At 40.1% G+C, this 21,203-nt stretch overlaps 1 protein-coding gene across 8 annotated transcripts in view; it reads left to right on the top strand.

Moving 5' to 3' along the window:
- NHSL1 (NHS like 1) overlaps positions 1-21,203 on the top strand; it is a 264,179-nt gene that overhangs the window by 216,635 nt on the left and 26,341 nt on the right. For all 8 annotated transcript variants that reach the window (XM_089676245.1, XM_089676244.1, XM_089676242.1 and 5 more), the window contains exons 3-4: positions 11,690-11,817; positions 20,675-20,861. In XM_089676245.1, the coding sequence (XP_089532371.1) occupies positions 11,690-11,817; positions 20,675-20,861 (315 nt within the window). The remainder of the gene's footprint in view (positions 1-11,689; positions 11,818-20,674; positions 20,862-21,203) is intronic.

The raw sequence follows: 21,203 nt of genomic DNA, 5'->3' as shown, positions 1-21,203 counted from the left end.
TGTTTGGGAAATTGAGCATTTGATTAAAAAATGCATGTTCGAAGGTTATGTCAGTGAAAGCCATATGTCCAGTTGATCAACTGATCTGGAGCTGTGTACATTTTTATTTATTCTGTAGAAGTTAAAGTGGCTGTAATGCATGAAGGTGATAAATCTTCAGTGTGTAATCCCACTCCACCCTTATACTTACCTGAGCCCAATCCCAATCCAGCAGTGTGCATGAGAACTGAAGCTCCCTTGGGTCTCTCTTTCCTCATTGGCTGAGACACAGCGAGGCCAATAGCTCCTGCTGCTGTCAGTAAGGAGGAGGGAGCAAGTGGCGGTACTGAGCCATGCTCTGTGTGTCCCATAGACACACTGAGGCAGCTCGGGAGCGAGCACGCATTATTTTCCCTAGAGCAAGCAGCTTGCTGTAAGGGCACACAGCAGGGGGGAGGAACCAGAAGGACCATTGGGGGACTTGAGAAGTGAAGGATTGAGGCTGCTCTGTGCAAAACCATTGCACAGAGCAGGTAAGTATGATATGTTTGTTATTTCAAAGAAAGAAAAAACAAACATTTATCATAATTTTAAGCTCGAGCCCATTCTCCCAGCTCCTGAGCCTCGCTATACGTCAGATATTCTGCTCATTCGTAAGGGGCTGATTTGGAGACTTAATGGTTGGGATGACAATGCCAAGCATTACTTGTACAAAAAAAAGATAATCCCAACCACCTGCCTGGAGTTTGATTGTTCTCCCTGTGCCTGTGTGAGTTTCCTCTGGGTACTCCGGTTTCTTCCCACACTCCAAAGACATGCTGGTAGGTTAATTGGATCCTGTCTAATTTGGCCCTAGTTTGTATATGTATGAATGTAAGTCAGGGACTTCAGATTGTATGCCCGTTGAGGGATAGGGACTGATGTGAATGTACAATATATATATGTAAAGTGCTGCGTAAATTGATGGCGCTATATAAGTACCTGTAATAAATAAATGATTGCATTTACCGGCATTTGCCCATAGTATATTCTACTGACCATTTTGATGTGTGCTTTTCTCTATAGATGACCTCTGTTTATAAATGTTTTCTTTAGTTTGAATTGCCCAACAGTCTTTGCTTTGCATTAATTTTGCGGGTGGTGTTGGAACGAAAAAAAAAATCTGGCTACACAGTACTTCATTTTCATTGTGGATGCACCCTTTTGAGCATCAATCCCATTAATCATAGCAACCAGCCCTAAGCTGAACATTGATCACATGCTATAAAATCTCCATGACTGATCATTTCATTTTTCTGTTCTTGGTGAGAAAAAAAGAATGATCTTTTCACTGGGCAGGTGGTGAATATATTGTCAGACAGATAGAAAGAAAATTCACAATAGTGGCTTGGATTTGGTTATTGCTAGATTGGCAACATTATGCAGATGTGGGAACCTGATCTAACCTGGTTCTCTAAGATATGGACACAAACACATGCATATATATAACTTTTTTTTGGAACCTGAGCCAAATATCTGGGTCACATGACTGAGAGCTAACATTTCCTTACAATAATGAACAGATTTGAAATATTGTCTGTTTAATATCTTGTAAGTTTATCTCTAAGCCTAACAATACTCTGGTTGGTGCCACAAAGTTATGCAACATACATATAAATATTGGCAGAATTTAGATTGTACTTGAGCTGGATTTAATCCACTGAATGATCTTGAAAAGCTCACACTCTAGCGACTTTTCAGAAAAGCTGTGTTGTGCAGCAGACTGCAGCAGTGACAGGAAATTGCCATTGATTAAGGTTGGCAATCTCTGGTAATTCTCCTGTAAGAATATAAAAAAACTATCTGTCATTTTGCTTTATGCTGCTTATAAACAGATCTAAAGCACACACAAAGAGGAGTTCACAGAGAGGCATTGTGCCCTGGTTCATCAATCAACTCCTGTTTTGTTACGCTCATATTTTTTTAGTTACAGGCAAGGATAGAGATGGCAGATCTCCTCTGCGAAAGTATGGCCATGAAAGGGTGGATTATGAATTTTTTTTACTATATGACTAGCCCCAGACTGCCGTCTGTTAAGTTGTGTCAATAAAGTAACCGTTTGTCCCCCACCCTATAGCTGAACTACTACTACAGGGTGACAGGGCTGCGGAAAATCACGTATATACACGTGATTTGTATTTCTGGGTAGGGGGTGCGTGCGCCGCCCTACCCGCGCCACCATTGGCGACTACGGATGTCGATCACCTGGTCCTGGCTAGAAATCCCCGCCGGTACCTGGCGATCACCGTGTAAAGCTGACAGGGGAGAAACCTGTGTGTAAACAACACAGGTCTCTCCACTGCAAGCAAAGACATGCTGCTTTGTATTTCTATTGACAGCAGAGAAATACAAAGCAGCATGTCTCTGTAGTAAGACAACACACAGCACACATAGTAAAACACACAGAACACACAGTTAATCCTTTGAGTGCCCAAAAGTTAACCTCTTCCTGCCCAGTGTCATTAGTACAGTGTCAGTGCTTTTTATTAGTCACTGGGGATGTCAATGGCAGTTAGTCAGTTCCCACCCAGTGTCCGAATGCTCACCACAGTCCCACAGTCCTGCTGTAAGTCGCTGATCGCCACCATTACTAGTATAAAAAAAATAATTCCAGCATATATACAGCCATTTGTAGACACTATAACTTTCGTGTAAACCAATTAATTTACACGTATTGGGATTTTTTTTTTTAGCAAAGACATGTAGCAGAATACATTTTAAATTTATGACGAAATTTGAGTTTTAAATTTTTTTATTGGAAATGTTTTGTAGCATTTGTTGGTCTTTTTTTGTTTATAGCGCAAAAAAATAAAATGCAGAGGTGATCAAATGCCCCCGAAAGAAAGCTGTATTTGTGGGAAAAAAGGACATAAGCTTCATTTATGTACAGCGTTGCATGACCGGGCAACCGTCAGTTAAAATAACACAGTTCCGTATCGCAAAAAAGAGCCTGGTCAGGAAGGGGGTAAATCCTCTGGCGGGCAAGTGGTTAATATATGCATCCCCAATTCTCATTTGGCACATCTAGTTATTCAAATGTATGAATCTATGTGGACAAAAAAAGCATTTAGTGTACATGTAATAGAACAGGACAAGCAAATTACACAAGGCCTCCCCAGCCATTAAAAAAAATACACAGACTCTAAACATTGAGCAATATTAAAACTACACTCTAGGCAGATAAAGCAAAATATACAGAGCCATGTAAGTACCTGATTGTTACCTGGTATTAGTCTTTTGTGATACCTGTGCAGCATGGCTTGAGTGTGAGAGGATGAATCAGTACAAGGAACCAATCAGTTCATGAGCTGATAGGAAGAGAACTCTGAGTGACAGAAAAATGAGCTCATCACAGTGCTACTTCTCTTTTCATTTTCCATAAACAGGCTGGGTCAGGTCCATGGAGTCCTGGTCTCAGAGGAAGTAAGTTAAATGATGCAGGTTCAGTCTAAGAACATCTAGCAGCAAAAAAAAAGTACTGCAGGGGGAAACCTTTGAACTGAATCTGAATATAGCAAAAAAGATGGTTTTGTTATTTTATCATTTAGTGGGCTATTCATTTTTATCTTGTTATATTTGGCTAAAGTTCAGTTTTAAACAGACTACAATGGCAGAAAATGTTTAGTGATGCCATAGTGAATATAAGTTTGAAAAGCCCTCCCCAGAATTTTCATCTGGGTCTAAAAGAAACAAACCCGCGCTATGGTATAATTCCTGTAAAATTGGTATTTCCTCTTGCTGATAGAGGAAAACCCTTTAAATATTGCAATTTTTGTGCAATATGATTAATTCAAGGATTTATTTTTTTTATTGGGCAAAATCAATGTAAATATATCAAAGAAGCCATGAGATGCATGATTGCCCTTTTATTGTTGCCCAGTACTAAAGTGAATAAAACAGTTCTTTCCTTTAATGGATGAAGACTTCCACTGATAAAAGTGAGGCTGGAAGTTGAGGGATAGAATTACTAAACTCTGCGTTTACAGGTGCAAACATGAAAGCAGGCTCATCTCATTCTCCAACCATGTGAAAACGATTCCTTGTTTTTACAATAACACAAAATGTCAGGTTGTCTTTGAACTGTCTTTATTTTAAGAGTTTGTGCTTTCCCATAAAGGGACAATATATTCACCTCATGCGGCCTTTGTCATTTGTATGTAGGCATGGAATTTGTTTGCGTGGGAATGACTGCCTCATGCTACAAAGCATGAGCTAATGAGTTATTGTAAAAGGTTTTATTGCTTTATATACCCCTAAAAGAAATTCACCACACCTGCCCAGGCATGCTATCCATCTCTGAATTGCTTCATTCTCTGGCTTCAGGCCTCTGAAATGTGGTACTGGCTGGAGTATAGTATATAAACTGACCAGTTGGCGAATATTTCTCAACATTGTTAAGCCTGGGTTCACATATATGCGTTGTGGTATATCGCATGTGATTCACACAGGAACCGCACCACATTCCTGTGCAAATCAGATGCGATTTGTGTGCAATGCGATTGGAGCCATACATTTTGTATGGCTCTATTCGCACCGCACCCACACCAAAAACGTGCAGGACCCTTTTTTGGGTCCGCACTAGAATCGGATCACATAGGTATTCACATCTATGCAATCTGATTCTGCACATCGCACTGCGTTTTGCGGACTGCTTCCGGGGTCTTGTTAACTCAGCATACAAATCCGAAGCGGTTCGCATGAACGGGGTGCGACTCTGATGAATTCTCACCACATCAGTGTGAACCAGGGCTCAGTCTTTTATAATGTTCCTGTTAGAGCCCAGAGGGAATTATTTCAGCTTGGAATGTCCATCATGATTCCCTATAACCCAAGTAACATATATAGTGCTGGTTCAGTCTTAGTGGGAATGTCAACCTTGTATGGGAAATCTCCATGTGGTTCCCAAGACCTTGAATGTTCCATGAAATTGCAAAATCTATGAATGCAGTGTAAGCTGCTGATAGAATCTGATATTTTAATGTGAATATTTAGCTACAGTGGTGGTAGAGTAGTACAAACATATCTGAATGGTTGCATTTATTGATAGTGATGGCTGGACCAAAGACATTGATAAAATTAGTGAACCTTCCCTCATAAATCACATAGCCTACTGAGGACTTTTTAAAAATAAGCACATATTTTTCTGTCTGTACACAAAAGTGGCAACCACTCCAACCTATAATTAGCCTTTGCAGTAAGATGTACATGGAAGGGCAACACGTGTCACAAAGAAAAAATTTCCCAGCTCACTTACCAGCCAGTCTGCAAAACAACCAAACTGACCCTGTCGAACAATTCATGTTAAAAACAGAGTTTTGTTTGCATACATTTGCAAATAGATGCATAAGCCACGTCAAAGCTCCTCTGTATATTGCGGTTCTAACTCTATAAATTTCAGTCTCCCAATTATGAGCACATATAGCAGTGGATAGATTAAGGGCAGGTCTTGGAGGAAAACTACCTCTCAAAGGCACAGGGACACACTTCACACCCAGCAAAAGCACAATAGCAGCTGAAGGCATCCAGTGCGTCCCTGTGCCCAATTTATTTATTTTATTTCAGGTACTTATATAGCGCTGTCAATTTACGCAGCACTTTACATATATATTGTACATTCACATCAGTCCCTAACCCTCAAGGGGTGTACAAACGAAGGTCCCTAACTTACATTCATACATACACATACTAGGGCCAATTTAGACAGGATCCAATTAACCTCTTTAATTCAACCAACTGTACAAAAAAGTTGCAACCACCACAACCTATAACTAACCTTTGCGGTAAGGTACACATGGAAGGGCAACGCATGTCACAAACAAAAAGATTTGCCAGCGCACTTACCAGCCAGCCTGCAAAACAACTAAATTAAACCTGTCTAAAAATTCACGTTAAAAAAAAGGGTTTTGTTTGCACACATTTGCAAATACATGCGTAAGGTGCCGTGCTCATGTCAAGGCTGCTTTATAACTATAAATTACAGAGTCTCCCAAGTAGGAGCAGATATAGCAGTGGATAGATTAAGGGCAAGTGTGACTGGAAGGATCCCATGGCACAGAGATGCACATGATGCCCAGCAAAAGCACTGTGGCAGCTGAACGCATCCAGTGTGTCCCCCATAGTTTTATATAACACAGCAACATCCACACATATAAGACACCCAACATTAGAGGTGATTTATTCTTCCAAAGCAAATACACTTTTGCACACTGGTACTGACTAGTATTCCAGTGTTTCTCTTCTCCCTCAGTTTTTCTCCATCACTGAGCTAATGTGACCCCAGGACTGATGGAGAGGGGCAGGGAAAGGTCAAACTAGGATGCTGTACAGGCAGCTGACATCCTTATCAACTGATGATGTCATTTGTTGTCAGGATGTAGGCGGCTAGAAGGTCGTAATGGTGCACAATGAAAACCTGTGGCTTTGTGTAACTAAAAGGCAGGCTTGTTCCACCCACTGCTTTGTATACAAGTTTTGGGCAATTTTTAGACATTTGGCCAGGGCACCCCTGAAGAAACCTCAAGGCACCCTGGTTGAGAAAGGCTGGTTTACCTCACAGTAAGGAATACAAATGGCAGCTTCCATTCTTCAGCAGGCAGCTTTACTATTAGCAAGGTTTGCACCCAGTTCAGAGAACAGTGTACAACACTGAGTACACCTATGACCAACTCAAGCAGGATTTTATAAAAGCATGGCTTTGCAGTACAACTATACAGCTTAACAGTGATGTTGGATCCATTTCTTTCTCCCATTGCTTAATAGGAACCATTTGTTCCATGCAAATAGCAACTCAGACTTGCAAGTTGATAGGTACCAGTGCCACCAATGTAATGCAAGCTGAAGGTGCCCCCATCCACCACCTCTCAGATCACTGAGATTACCAACAGAAGTGGGTCTTTGTCAAGGCTGGGTGGTCTCTGGTCTCATGTGTCTTTGCATGTTACCGATGACAACCTAATATGAGCAAGAGGTGATATCTGTCAGAGTGATCTTTTCACCAAAGTACAAAGTGTCTCCTCTGTGTTGTAGAGGTACAGTATGGGCCTTGGCTAGAGACTACTGGTTGATGTACTTCCTGCCAATGGCATCACACTGGTGGGGTGGAAGTAGACTGTGGTCCTCCTGGATACATTCTCATTTTTTCACATGTGGGGATCACTGTTAACAGCTATTTAATGGATGCATAGGCTGTAAGGGATAAAATATAGATAGGCTTTACTTTCTCCATGTGTATTACATGCCAAAACCAACTGATCAAAACCAATCTTTCTATGGCATTCAATGACAACTAACCAAAACTGATATACTCACAGCAAAAATCAATTGGCGCATTTGGATTTTATTTTGTGATTCATCATTGTTCTTTTTTGTGAGTGCAGATTTAGGCCAGCACCTATGTGTAGCACAATATGTACAGCATGTGCCAAAAAAGCAGCAAAGCCAAACACATACTATTTTACCTATTAATAGCACCATTTAGGTTGTTTGTAAATACATGGTCAAATGATGACCAACCAACCCCTCATGCACAATACACCAGCTGCCCTGTTCCCTCAAGTTCAAACCAAAGAGTCTGTTCTTTCAAATATCTTCTGGATTCCTGTGTATCTGCTGAGTCAGATCTGTAGAGCAACATCTGCAATGCAAATGTGGGTAACACACAGGATGACTAACATCTTTGCATGAGAGATACGCATTTGCAAATGTGAAATATTTTGTGGTACACAAGGCTCCATAAGCTTTGTATATGCATAAGCATAAAATACTCTCAGTGACAAACATATTTTGATAAGAATTAATAGGAATGCTTATTCACAGTGGTTTTTGATGAGTTACTTAGAATTTTAAAAGACAAAGACCAATCATCATTGTGATTAAGGGCCTGTAGCACTGGTTTCTGAGTTATTTTCCTTCCAGAAACTTTGCATGGAGTTTGTTTATAGAACCCATTTACTGAACTTTATTATGAATTAATAGAACACTAAATAGCAAAAATTACTGTCACCTACCTGCCCGAAAAACCTCTATACCCCGAGCACTCACAGAATTATAAAACTAAAATGATGATCATATGTCATTGTAAACAGGGAAGATGATGTTTTTTAGTCTTTTATTTTGTATACATTGGGTGTTTTTGTCATATCAGCACAATTATCCCCTCGAGGTATACTTCCGTAGAGGGCCAGGAATTTATGTAGTATACACAAGCAATTGTGACATTGTAAACCTTCTCATGACTTAGTCCACCTGCATGCTTTAGAAAGCTCAGAACCCACAAGTGATAGAAAACAAATTACATTACTTAACCTTTTTTCCAAGGAGTACATGGCATGGAGGAAGTCTGTATTACAAAAGGCCGGAAACCGGGTGACTATGCACATAGGATATTATTCAGGGCTAAAAACAAGTATAGTTTGTGAGAAGTGAGCTTACATGAACCCGTATACTTAAATTCAGTATCACTTACTGTGATCTTTATGAATAGGTCAATAGGAAATACAAGTGCTGAATATTTGTACAATGAGCCTATTCATTGAGGGTCCAGTTCAGTTACTTCAGACAGATGTGATGACATAATGATCTGGATTGAAATGAATAAGGGGTTTAGTGTGGTTTACAGATATATAAAATAAAAATCAGATGCGTCTGTCTGTTCAGGTCAAGCTCCTTCTCTATTGCTTTGATTTACCAAGCGTACAGAAATGATTCAGACATAACATCTAATACATGTTATGTGTTTCGCAGGAAGAGTTTCCGGCTTAGGGATGCATAATTTGCTGGATGGTAAAAAAAGATGTTTATTATGTCTCACTGAAGATGACAGCTTTGAACTAGATGTACCAAAATATACATAGGCTTATTTAATGTGTCAGCAAAATAACACATAGATATATTTTGAATGAAACTGTATGTGCTGGAAATCCTTACACTGAGCTGAATGTTGAAATATACTTCAAGGATCATCTACTGTAATCCAGTGATTCTCAACCTTTTTTCAGTCAAGGCACCCTTTAAAATTATGGACAGTCCCGAGGCACCCTTTAAAATTATGGACAGTCTTGAGGCACCCCATTCTAAAATGGGGTGCCTCTAGACCAGGGGTGGGCAAACTTTTTGACTTGAGGGCCGCAATGGGTTCATATATTGGACCCGGGGGCGGGACCAAGAGTAGATGAATGATGTGTATGTGTCATCCATAGTAACTATAGTAATATTCTCCCATAGTAAGCATAGTAATTAATCCCCCATATAGTAATTCATCCCCCATAGTAATTCATCCCCCATATAGTAATTCATCCCCCATAGTAATTCATCCCCCATAGTAATTCATCCCCCATAGTAATTCATCCCCCATATAGTAATTCATCCCCCATAGTAATTCATCCCCCATAGTAATTCATCCCCCATATAGTAATTCATCCCCCATATAGAAATTCATCCCCCATAGTAATTCATCCCCCCTATAGTAATTCATCCCCCATAGTAATTCATCCCCCATAAAAATTCATCCCCCATATAGTAATTCATTCCCCATATAGTAATTCATCCCCCATAGTAATTCATCCCCCCTATAGTAATTCATCCCCCATAGTAATTCATCCCCCCTATAGTAATTCATCCCCTATAGTAATTCATCCCCCATAGTAATTCATCCCCCATATAGTAATTCATCCCCCATAGTAATTCATCCCCCCTACAGTAATTCATTCCCCATATTAATTCATCCCCCATATTAATTCATCCCTCTTATAGTATTTCATCCCCCACAGTACTATTCCCCCCCAAGTAGTAAGCCAAGTCCCCCCTGTGTCAATTCACTTACCTTTGCTCCGCGCGTTCCTCTCGCCGTGTTCCCGCGCCGTTCCGGTCTTCAGGGCGGACTGTGAGAGGAACCTAGCTCCCCTCACGTTCATCACGCTGCCCCGCCTACACACATCCTGACAGCCACATCCGCAGGCCGGATTAAAAGGTCTGCCGGGCCGTATACGGCCCGCGGGCCGTAGTTTGCCCATTGCTGCTCTAAACTGTCCATAATTTTAAAAGGGCACCCCATTCTAAAATGTGAAAAACTATTTTAATAGTTTTATATAAAACAGCAACAACCACACATGTAGGACACCCAGCATTAGAGGGGATTTATTCTTCCAAAGCAAATACACTTTTGCACACTGGTACTGACTAGTATTCCAGTGTTTCTCTTCTCTCTCAGTTTTTCTCCATCACCGAGCTAATGTGACCCCAGCACTGATGGAAAGGGGCAGGGGAGGGGCAAACTAGAATGCTGTGCAGGCAGCCGACATCCTCCTTATCCACTGATGATGTCATTGGTTGTCAGGACGCCAGCAGCTATAAGGTCGTAATGGTGCACTATGAAAACCTGTGGCTTTGTGTAACTAAAAGGCAGGCTTATTCCACCCGCTGGCTTGTATACAAGTTTTGGGCAATTTTGGACATTGCCAACGCACCCCTGAAGGAACCTCAAGGCACCCCGGTTGAGAAAGGCTGGTCTAATCTACTAAGCGGGACTTATATTACCCTAATACAAAGACATTCAGATCTTACATGATCATCATAGCATAATACATTTTCTATATTAAAGTGGAACTCGCAAAGAAAACAGCTAACAGTGTAACTAAATGCAAAATGTTCAGTTTTGGATAGAGTGGAGAGGGATTAGAACTCCTGGATTTAATTGCTGTCTGTGCCCCATTATGAATATTTACTCTCTCTATTTGTCCTGTTTACCATTATAATTGAAAGTGAAGGTAACAGAAAATCCCATATTTTGGGTTGACATCAGAAAAGCAATAGAGCGGAATGGAGACACTAGCACTGGAGCCCCTGGTGACACACCAGGAATTCCTCACTTTGGAGAGATTTTCTCTCACTCCTTGTTTTGGCTATGGGACAGGAAGTTAATGGGGCACAGATAACAAAAAAACCTGACATGGGGCTATAACTCTATCCAAAATAAAGAAAAAAAGTTTTGCTTTTAGTTACGCTTTAATCCAAAATTAAAATACATTTACCGGTATGTCTAAAGGGTTTTTAGTTCTGTAAAGTCAGTCTTCAGATTTACACCCCACAGGAAAGCAGGCAGGTGACACTTATTTTCTGGTTCAACAACTGAGCCTCCTACATCTTCTCTCTGTCTCCAAATTGTTTGATTGGCATGGAACCCCTCCCTCCCCCCCCCAAAAAAAAAACAATAAAAAAAAATCATCAGACTCGATGGACCACTCGGTCTTTCTGCCTTCACTTTTCTATGCTGCTTTGGAATCAATGTCATTGTAACCTATCTCCACTAACAAGGACGTGATGCAGAAAGCGGTAAAATTGCATCAGCAAATAGCACTGATGATCCTGACTGTAGAGTGATTCAGACCTGTGTAAGTTACAAGATTGGTTGTACAGAATTTAATATTCATTGGCAGGCAAACCATCAATTATGTATCTCACAGCGTATATACCTGTCAGCTTGGGCTTTTGGGAGTAAAAGTAAAGTCAAGTTGATGATTACTCTTTAGAATGCATTAAGTCATACCACAGTTAGCAACTTTTTCATATAATAAGATTTCTTGGTGACCCTTAGTAGTTATACCAAAGACAATTATTCTGTGGCGTGCAATGACCAGGCTGGTAATCATGTGTTTCCTTTTACCTCTTTGAGCAGAATGTGACAAGCTTCGAAGGGATGGCTATCGCAGCTCCCAGTACTATTCCCAAGGACCAACATTCTCCTCCTCTCCAGACATGGTTTGCACAAGCTATCCAGAAGATGATGAAGAATACAGTCGAAAGGTATCCCAGTCAATGTTTTATTGTGCCATTTACCCAATAACAAAATGCAAAACACACATATCTCCAGTTAATTCCACTGGCATGGATACAGTATATTCATAATTAGCACACGGAACACAAGGCTAATTTACTGGAGATACCAATTACATTAACAATACAACTCACGTAACGCTCCAGTAATGTAATGAATAACAACACCCAAACTTTCCCTCCTAAACCCAAGATGTTTGAAATGGAGAAAACAAGATAATACGCAATTTTAAGTGAGCCTTAACTGGAACATACAACACAGTGGCATAAAAATATGAAAAACTTTATTACGTTATTAAAACATTGCTAAAACATACATCACACTGCACTGTTTAGCATTGTTTTAAAGATGTAATAAAGCTTTTCCTATTTTTATTCCAGTGCATTGTATGTTCCTGGTAGGGCACACTTAAAATTGCGTATTATCTTGTTTTCTCCATTTCAAACATCTTGGGTTTAGGAGGGAAAGTTTGGGTGTTGTTATTCATCCCATGTTATCTTGTTTTTTCCATTCCCAGCATCTCGGCTTTGGAGACAAAGTTTGGAAATATTCACAAAGAAGGGAGGGTGCCATAAGGGCAAATATAAGGGATGGTACCCACCCCTGTTTAATCCCATGTAATGATCAACAACACTTCATGTGTAGTCCAGTTAATCAAGGTAGATCTGAAAATATTACTTCCCTGAACCCTACTTTGCAACAATCATTGGTCACAAACGTGTGCAGCCCTTTGGTGGATTAAAAAGAGTGGTTCATGACAATACAAAATACTGAACTACCCTACACCCAAAACTGGGGAATGGAGCTGTCATTTTATCGACTGACGTGACCTTTGTGAATTTCACCATTCCCTGATCACGGAGTGGTTAAATAGGGTTGCTTTATTTTCATTAAAGAATTCTTTGAAGTGCTTTCATGATGCAGATCTGAATATACTGAAACACCTGCTTTGCGTGTGCAGCTTTTTCCAGAACTCATCTTACCAAGCTGTATAGCTGATGAATGAGGGCTGGGGGAGGGTGTGATGGGAGGATAGAAGAGATTTGGGTAAGAAATTAACAGGCAGACAAGCTTATGGAAAGCATTTTAAATCCTGATAGGTGCTTTTGCCGTGTTATTTTCTCGGTTTTTCACCCTGTCATCCTGCTGTTTTCAGTTCCTGTCTAGTGACAGATGGGATTGTTAGGCATTGTACATAGTTATCTCTGTCACCAAAGCTTCATTTGGAGCAGGATTTTCTCCATTAGTTAAATTACCCTTAGAAAGGATGAACCGTGTGCAGAGTCTCTTTGGTGTTACATTCTCAAAAGCTATAGCAACAGCTGTACCAATTCTGGCATTGATCTGTAATTTCACTGTTTGGAGCTCTGTTTCAAGATGAAGCATAGCAACGTGTAAACAATATCAGTCCAGTTGCTAACTGAAAGCAGGTATATTGCCTATGATGAGGAGGATGTACAGTAGATGAGACAATTCCTGCATACCATAAAATAACACAGTTTGATAAAGGACAAACAGCATTAGAAGCTTTGTAAAGTGACACCCTGAGCTAGAACATCCACATGACTATTAAAGCTGAAACCGAGTGCGCAATGATGTCTATGGGGCCCAGCTACAACCTTCATACTCTTGGAGTAAACCAGGAGCATAGCGTAATTGGTCAAGGTTATACATCTTCTTGTCACTTCACAAGGGAGAATGCACTTGCAGACAGTGGTGTATAGAAAAAGAAGCTTCTCTATGCCTTTTGCAATTATTATTATTATACAGGATTTATATAGCGCCCACAGTTTGCGTAGTGCTTTACAATTCCTATCAATGTTACTCGAAAGGGATGGAGGCCCTATTCTGCCCTAAATCAATCTCTGTCCCTGATCAGTTGTTCTAATAGCCAATATGAACACATTTTTTGGTATTCACACTCTGAACATTTGATGCTTAGCTTATTTCATATACTATTGTCTGTGGCATGCTTTTACATTCTCTCTCTTTTCCACACAGTCTAATGTGTTAGGATGCATCTGTCAATCTTGCCATAGTGTATGCTGTTGCTTGGTGCCCTGGAACATTAAGGTACAGAGGCAGTAGCTTAGATACACCTAGTCAGATGGGTTTAAGGGCTGTAGAGTTAGAAAATCTACAATGCTTCATTTTTATTATAATTTACCCTCAAAATTAAACTGATGTAAGGGGCCACTAATCCCAAAATAAATATGACATTGATCAAAGTATAGTTAAAAAAAGTACATACCATAGTTGTAATGCATTGCATAGGCTATAAATGTGTGGAATATACTTCCATCTCTGTTTTGAAGGATCAGCACACTATTTTCCAGCATACCAGTTCATTGTTAGATATTGCTGGCCTAAAGGCTCAAAAAAGTGACTTACAAATTTCAGAATGTCAGCTCTTTATAAATAGGCCCCATAGCGGTCATTTGTAGTAATTCTAATATAACCTATAGTGGAAAATGTATTAAAATACTTATCTACGGTAATCTTTTTTCCTAGCCTATGGTGGAAGAGTCACTATCATGTAATATATTATATAGCTGTCCTTTAACATCAGTCATTTGGCACTGAATAGTTCATACCATGGAATAATACTTTTTTTTAATCAAAACCTAATTTTCTATTTCTTTTGTCCTAATTGAACCTCATATTGTATTGAAATTTGAAAACATTATTAGAAATATCTTTATGACAACTTGTATTTTAGGTTTAGTGGTCCTTTAACCCTAAAAGCACTGCTCTACTTTTTGATCCTGTGGTGTCATAAATGTTAGATGTACTGAAATACAGTATATAGCACTAATATATGAAAATTATATTCTTCCCTCTGAAGCAGTGATGTTGCTTCTATTTGAAGAGCAGTTAAGAGACCTGTGGCCTGTGTAATAGCCTATGTCCTTGTACTTCTCTGTAGTTAGGAAACTTTACTACAACCTCTAATAAATTTATTGTTGCCTTGATAATAATACATCATGTTGCAAAACACAAAGTTTTGCTGTACGTAGCAATAATCTTTAACACAATGAATTTCATTTATCAAAGCATCTGACAGAAACAGGATCTGTCCTTTCATTATTCCGATGTAGCATAGAAGATGAAAGGAAGATTCTGATTGGTTGCGGATTACATTATCTGATGCATACACTGCTGCAGGATCAGATTACAGAGCAAAAAGCAATCTTCAATTTTAGTCAATCAGTTAATGATGCTTATGCATATGTATTGTTCAGTCTTGAACTTTGTCTAGGAATGCTGCTGTGCTTGTCATTAGTATACAATATAATAATGTAACCCAATAGCATGAATCTAACACTTGGTTTTCCTCAATAGCCTGGCAGGGATTTAATCTTCATGGTCCTCTCTAGTTTTAGAACTAAGAGAAAGCTCAATAAAGTCAAATGTAGGGTCAATTCACACTACAAGTCATATGTGAAAGTGATGTCAATCTATCCACATTTTCAGTATTATCAAAAACCAACAGAAAATAGATGATCCTTGATGTTGTAATTAAAAATAATTCAACAATATTTTAGCATCCCAATATTTTAGTAAAATATATCACATTAAGGATAACAAATAATAGTTTTTATTATAGGACCTCCATGAATATTGATGAGTTCAGATACTAAGGACAGTTTAACTCCCAAAGTGAATGCTGGAAATGTGTGTTCAGATCTGGTCCTCAAAGACCACCAGAAATGCATGTTTATCAGCTTTATTCACAGGTGTTACAGTTGTCATCTGCTCCCCTTTTGGTAGACCTCACAACCAGAAGTGGGGACAACCTGCTTTCCTACCTCTCCATTTAGTAGACAACCTCACAACGAGAAGGGGGGGCAACCGGGACTGTTGGCCAACCTTGTATAGCAGAGTTCAACACCACTGATCTATGTATGAACAGGAGCCAGGCGCTGTGTAGTTTTGTGATAAAAGTAATACACCTTATATGGAGGTGTGCCTTTAATAATTCATATGGTAAAAAATAGATAACCAGCCTGTGGCTTTAAGAAGCCAGGTTCCAAGATGGACGGCCCGTCCGCTCAGAGGGAAGTAGTGGAGTAGAATGCCTGTCAGTGCAGGGACCACGTGTATCCGACGTCTCAGCGTCCCGGATGACGTCACCACGATGTGGAGAGACGGAAGGGAGGAACTCTTGCTAGAGCCGCAGCTTTAGAAGGAAGAGGCCGGTTGCCGGGACAACATGTTTCGTGCGCATGCGCTTTATCAAGTCTGTGAAAAGTCCAGCAATCGGCCATTTTATAGGAGACCTGCACAACAGGAGGGGCCGGCTTAACAACCAGGGAAATAATCAAAGGGATAATCAGGAGCGGACGGCTCGTCTCACAACAGGATCGGATTGCAATTGAAATATAAAAAACATTATAAGGAAAGGAACAAAGTGTGATTAATATTTAGGTTTTAATCACACTTTGTTCCTGTCCTTATAATGTTTTTTATATTTCAATTGCAATCCGATCCTGTTGTGAGACAAGCCGTCCGCTCCTGATTATCCCTTTGATTATCCCCCTGGTTGTTAAGCCGGCCCCTCCTGTTGTGCAGGTCTCTTATAAAATGGACGATTGCTGGACTTTTCACAGACTTGATAAAGCGCATGCGCGTGAAACATGGTGTCCCAGCAACCGGCCTCTTCCTTCTAAAGCTGCGGCTCCAGCAAGAGTTCCTCCCCTCCGTCTCTCCACATCGTGGTGACGTCATCCGGGAAGCTGGGACGTCGGATACACGTGGTCCCTGCACTGACAGGCATTCTACTCCACTACTTCCCTCTGAGCGGATGGGCCGTCCATCTTGGAACCTGGCTTCCTAAAGCCACAGGCTGGTTATCTTTTTTTTTACCATATGAATTATTAAAGGCACACCTCCATATAAGGTGTATTACTTTTATCACAAAACTACACAGCGCCTGGCTCCTGTTCATACTTTCCACAAACTGAAGTGTTTTTACCATGGCAGCAGTGAGTTTTTTCCCCACCAATCACAGCTGACATATACCATTCACTTATTTCCTTTGGGACACATCTGTGCGCTTTTATCCAGACCGTTCCACCACTGATCTATGACCTATATTTTTCATGTGACAAAAGGCAGGTGTCGGAGACAACTCACAGCATCATTTTGGGCTGCTGTGACTAGTCGCACAGGATGTTCCTCAGAATTACTTTATGAGAAATCATGTCAAGTAGTATTGGACTATATTTTGGATCTTGTGTTTTCTTTCTGCAGACTGCATCATTTTTACTGAGTCAGACTTATTGCAATCACAACCTGATAATTAGATTTTAAAGGACAGGAAACGTCAATAAACATGTTGAATTACTAGCCTTTGGATGGGTTGTACTAGAGAAATAATTTGCAAAAGTAAAGTGAACAGTACTTGCCTAATAAAAAAAAGCTCTCAGAAAGCATCTAGGACAAGAGTGCTCTCTGCTGGTACACAAAAGTAAGGTCGGACGCATGCAGCGTTTTTTAGTTTTTTTGCTTGTAAATGTTAGTAGGCTCCAGTTTTGAGCAGCTTTTGTGAAGTATAAATATTTTTATACCAGTGCTGTCTGTAGCTTTAAAAATCTAACAGCAAGGTCTGTCTGTGCTGGATGCTTTTTAAAACTTGCTAAAAGCTTGTTGTAGGCCAACACACCCATAAAGATATATATTCAGCACTCCAAGACTGGAGTGAAAAGGTGTTTTAAAGGCTATAGCTTAAAAAAAAAGTCCTTAAGCCATCCATAGACAGATCGATTTTCTTTCCTGCAACCAGGGGTTGCAGGAAAGCAAATCGTTTGATCCCTCCATCAACGAAGTCAGGAGAGCACAGTGATTACTGCTAGCGGCTATAATAGCCGCTAGCAATAATCGCATGTAAACTACAACAGGCTGGTTGTACCCTAGTTGATTGATTGATCAATTTGAGTATGTTCAGCCTGCTCATATGTGGTTTGAATCTCAACCAGTCCCTGCTGAACTAGCCAAGATTAGAACCCTCTATGGCTAGCTTGAGCCTTTATGTATACCATTCGCCGTACGTTGACAAATCATTTACCTCTTACTAATCCATATAGTGACCTGTAATCAAGAAACGTGTGTTTTTTTTTACATAAAATATGTTTCGTACAATTAAAAACTAACAAATGTATATACTTTAGAAAAAAATGTAATAGAGGAATTTCAACATATTCTTAATTGCCTGAAAGCATTATAAAATAATTTAAAAAGGTGTTTATGTCCAGCATCCCAAATCCTGTCTCCATCTGTGCTCGACATGAGCCAACATGTGCAATCAGATTTACTAAGCAAATGCTGGAACCAAAGGACTTTACCCACTGTATAACAAAACACATCCTTATGTTTTACTTTAAAGAACATATTCATTTCTTTTATTAATGTGAATACATTCAGTTTAAAATAACAATACAGTAAGAGGCCTTACAGCATAGACAGTACAATTATTATGCTGTTTTCACATGGACGTTATTTAATCAATGGAAGCATCTAGGATCACTGGTGTATGATAGCCAGGGGCGGACTGTCCATTTGGAAACTCGGGCACTGACCGAGGGCCCGGGGTCAGTAGGGGGCCCCATGAGATGCTCCTGGTACCTTTTTCATAGGCTTTTTTGAGTTTGGGCAAGGACACATGATCCGCTATTGCCCTGGGGGCCCCATGAGTTGTCAGTCCACCCCTGATGATAGCACAGCATTTTCTCAATGCCAGAACTCAAGTAAAGTATTCCAGGCTTCGGGTAAAAGGCCTGTTTACTTTATGTAAACTCAAAGGCTTCTTTCAGACAGGTGGTAAGTTTATCACCCTCTGAAATAGGATCCAAAGATATATTTTTAGAGGGTGGTATAGCAGCAACTGACAGGCATTCAAAGATGCTACTTCCACCTCCTGATGCCCATTTTGTATTGCTTTTTTTTATTGCTCGACAGTAATTTTATATTGGGGGACCACTCCTCAATTGCGTGCCGAGTTTTTGCCTCTTGATTGCAGTGCAGCCCCCTTGACCTCAGTTGGCATTTTTGACAGGTGATGCTGCCTGTCGAACTCTACTACTAAGTTAAAATATGTACAGCCCTGTCAGGCTGCAATTTTCTGATTCAGGTGGGCGGCTGAGGAACAGTAAAACCATGGTTCAGCCACCTGTTGTTACCACCCCCCACTGCCCATGTGAAAGAGCCTAAAACCAGCTTTTCTCAACATTTTTAGCACAGAAGAACCATTGAAATAGCTTTCTCGTATCAGGGTACCCCTTCTAATAGTTAATAAATATACATGTAGCTCATTGTACATTAGTGTGATGGTCATTGGGAAGAATGCTCCTGACATTTGTGGCCATTAGGAAGAATACCCCCTTGCAAACGGCTAAAAAGATATCAGTGTAAGTTGGAACTTATTTGAGAGGCAGAAATTGCTCCTTGCTCAATCAACCCATATAAACCTCTGGAGGGATCCTAGAATTCCACAGAACCCGAGTTGAGAAAGGCTGATATTAAGGATTATTTCATTTTTTGTGAAGAATTAGTGAATTGGCTGCTGACTTATTGTTCCTCATTACAGAAGATGATCCAGTGCTGTATATTTTTATAGGCACTGTTCTGCCCATGATGGGATCTTTGTAGAAGCCTATAAGATGACAGCAGTTTATGATCTGAAAACTGCAGATAGCAGCCAGACCATCAAAAACCTTGTTCCCTGGCTACAAAGTGTGAACTAAACCATTTTGTTTGGCTAACCCAGTGTTTCTCAACCTTTTTTGAGTCAAAGCACCCTTTTAAATTCTGCACAATCTTAAGGCACCCCTTCTAAAATATAAAAAACTATACAGCAATATCCACACATTGAGCACAATATTAGAGATGATGTATCCTTTCAAAGCAAATACACCTTTGTACACTGGTCCCTGAGATAATGTGACTTCAGTGCTGATGGAGAGGGGCAGAGTAGGGGCAAGCAAGGATGCTGTGCATGCGCCAAACGTCCTCCTTATCAACCACATATTGATTATTAGGACACCGGTGTCTAGAAGGTTGTGGTAGTGCACAATGAAGATCTGTGGCTTTGTGTCACTAAAAGGCAGGCTGATACCTCCTCTGGCTTGTGTGCAATTTGGGGGACATTTTTAGGCATTTTGCATTTTGCCAAGGCACCCCTGAAGATACCTGAAGGCACCCCAAGGTTGAAAAAGTCTGGGCTAACCAGAGTTGCTGTATAATTGGTTTGATCCTACACAGTAAGGACCCATATTGCACTTGCCAGTGTCCACCATTGGTGTGGAATTTACCAGGGATCTCTGAAGACGCTGTGTGCATGCGTTTTACATTAGAATAAATATTTTACTTATTACTTTAGAACATCTGAGAACTGGAACATTTGTTGGGACTGGTCTGTGATTAAATATAGACCATACTGGCCCCAGAGACCTGTTTTATTTACTCATTTACTCTATGTACACACATTTATGGTTCTGGACCTAGTACAAGGTGTTTAGATGCGTCCTACAAGCATGTTTTTGGCTGTGACACCCTTATGTACCTGTCTAAGTTGGAAGCTTTCTTGTACTTTTAACATATGACCAGGCTTTTCACATGACATTTTGGCAAGTGGAGGGTAGATTCATATGAATATATGGATTTTGTGTTCTGTTACATGAGATAAGTTTCTGCTACATGAGTTGGTTTCATGAATATAATTAAAAAAACAAAATGCTGACATATGAGTACCTTTGTGCAGAAACTCTTCACTATACTGTGTGCTTCTGCTTTGGTCGTTCAACTAATGGAACCTTATTTTTCTTTCAGTTTTCAGTCTCTTCAAATGAAGAGGAAAGGCTCCTGACCGGGAAGAGACCTAAAACCCCAGTTCCTCAGGAATTTTCTGATACACACACCAACTGGACCAAGGCTCTTCCATTACCCACTCCAGAAGAGAAAATGCGTCAAGAGGCACAAGCAATACAGACTGATGTGGTGCCCATAAATGTTACTGGTATGATCATTATCTTCTTATTAATAGTGTTTTGTCATATTCCTTTTATTTAATTTTTTTTACATCTTCTTAGTCTTATTAGTCTAGCTAGAATGTGAATTTGCTTAAGGTCTGTTTAGTCAAATGTTTTGCAAAACAATGTTCTATGTTGCCAAAAGTGAAAGCAGAATATCTGAGCATTGGGTTGGATAGGAACTACTCTACTGTGTCACACATCAGGCAGTGCACTCAGTATCAGCCAGTGTAAGTGCAAAATGTCCTGGATAGATTTTAGGATCGAATAAATGGACTTTAAGGTTTCAAAAGATCTTCACTTTCCAAATCTCTTCTAAATGTCTCACT

Source organism: Staurois parvus, unplaced genomic scaffold (genome assembly GCF_062004578.1).
Source record: "Staurois parvus isolate SC_StPar_1 unplaced genomic scaffold, SC_StPar_1.0 ptg000165l, whole genome shotgun sequence".
NCBI lineage: Eukaryota > Metazoa > Chordata > Amphibia > Anura > Ranidae > Staurois > Staurois parvus.
The sequence above is the reverse complement of the archived record's forward strand: the minus strand, read 5'-3'. Positions and strand labels throughout refer to the sequence as shown.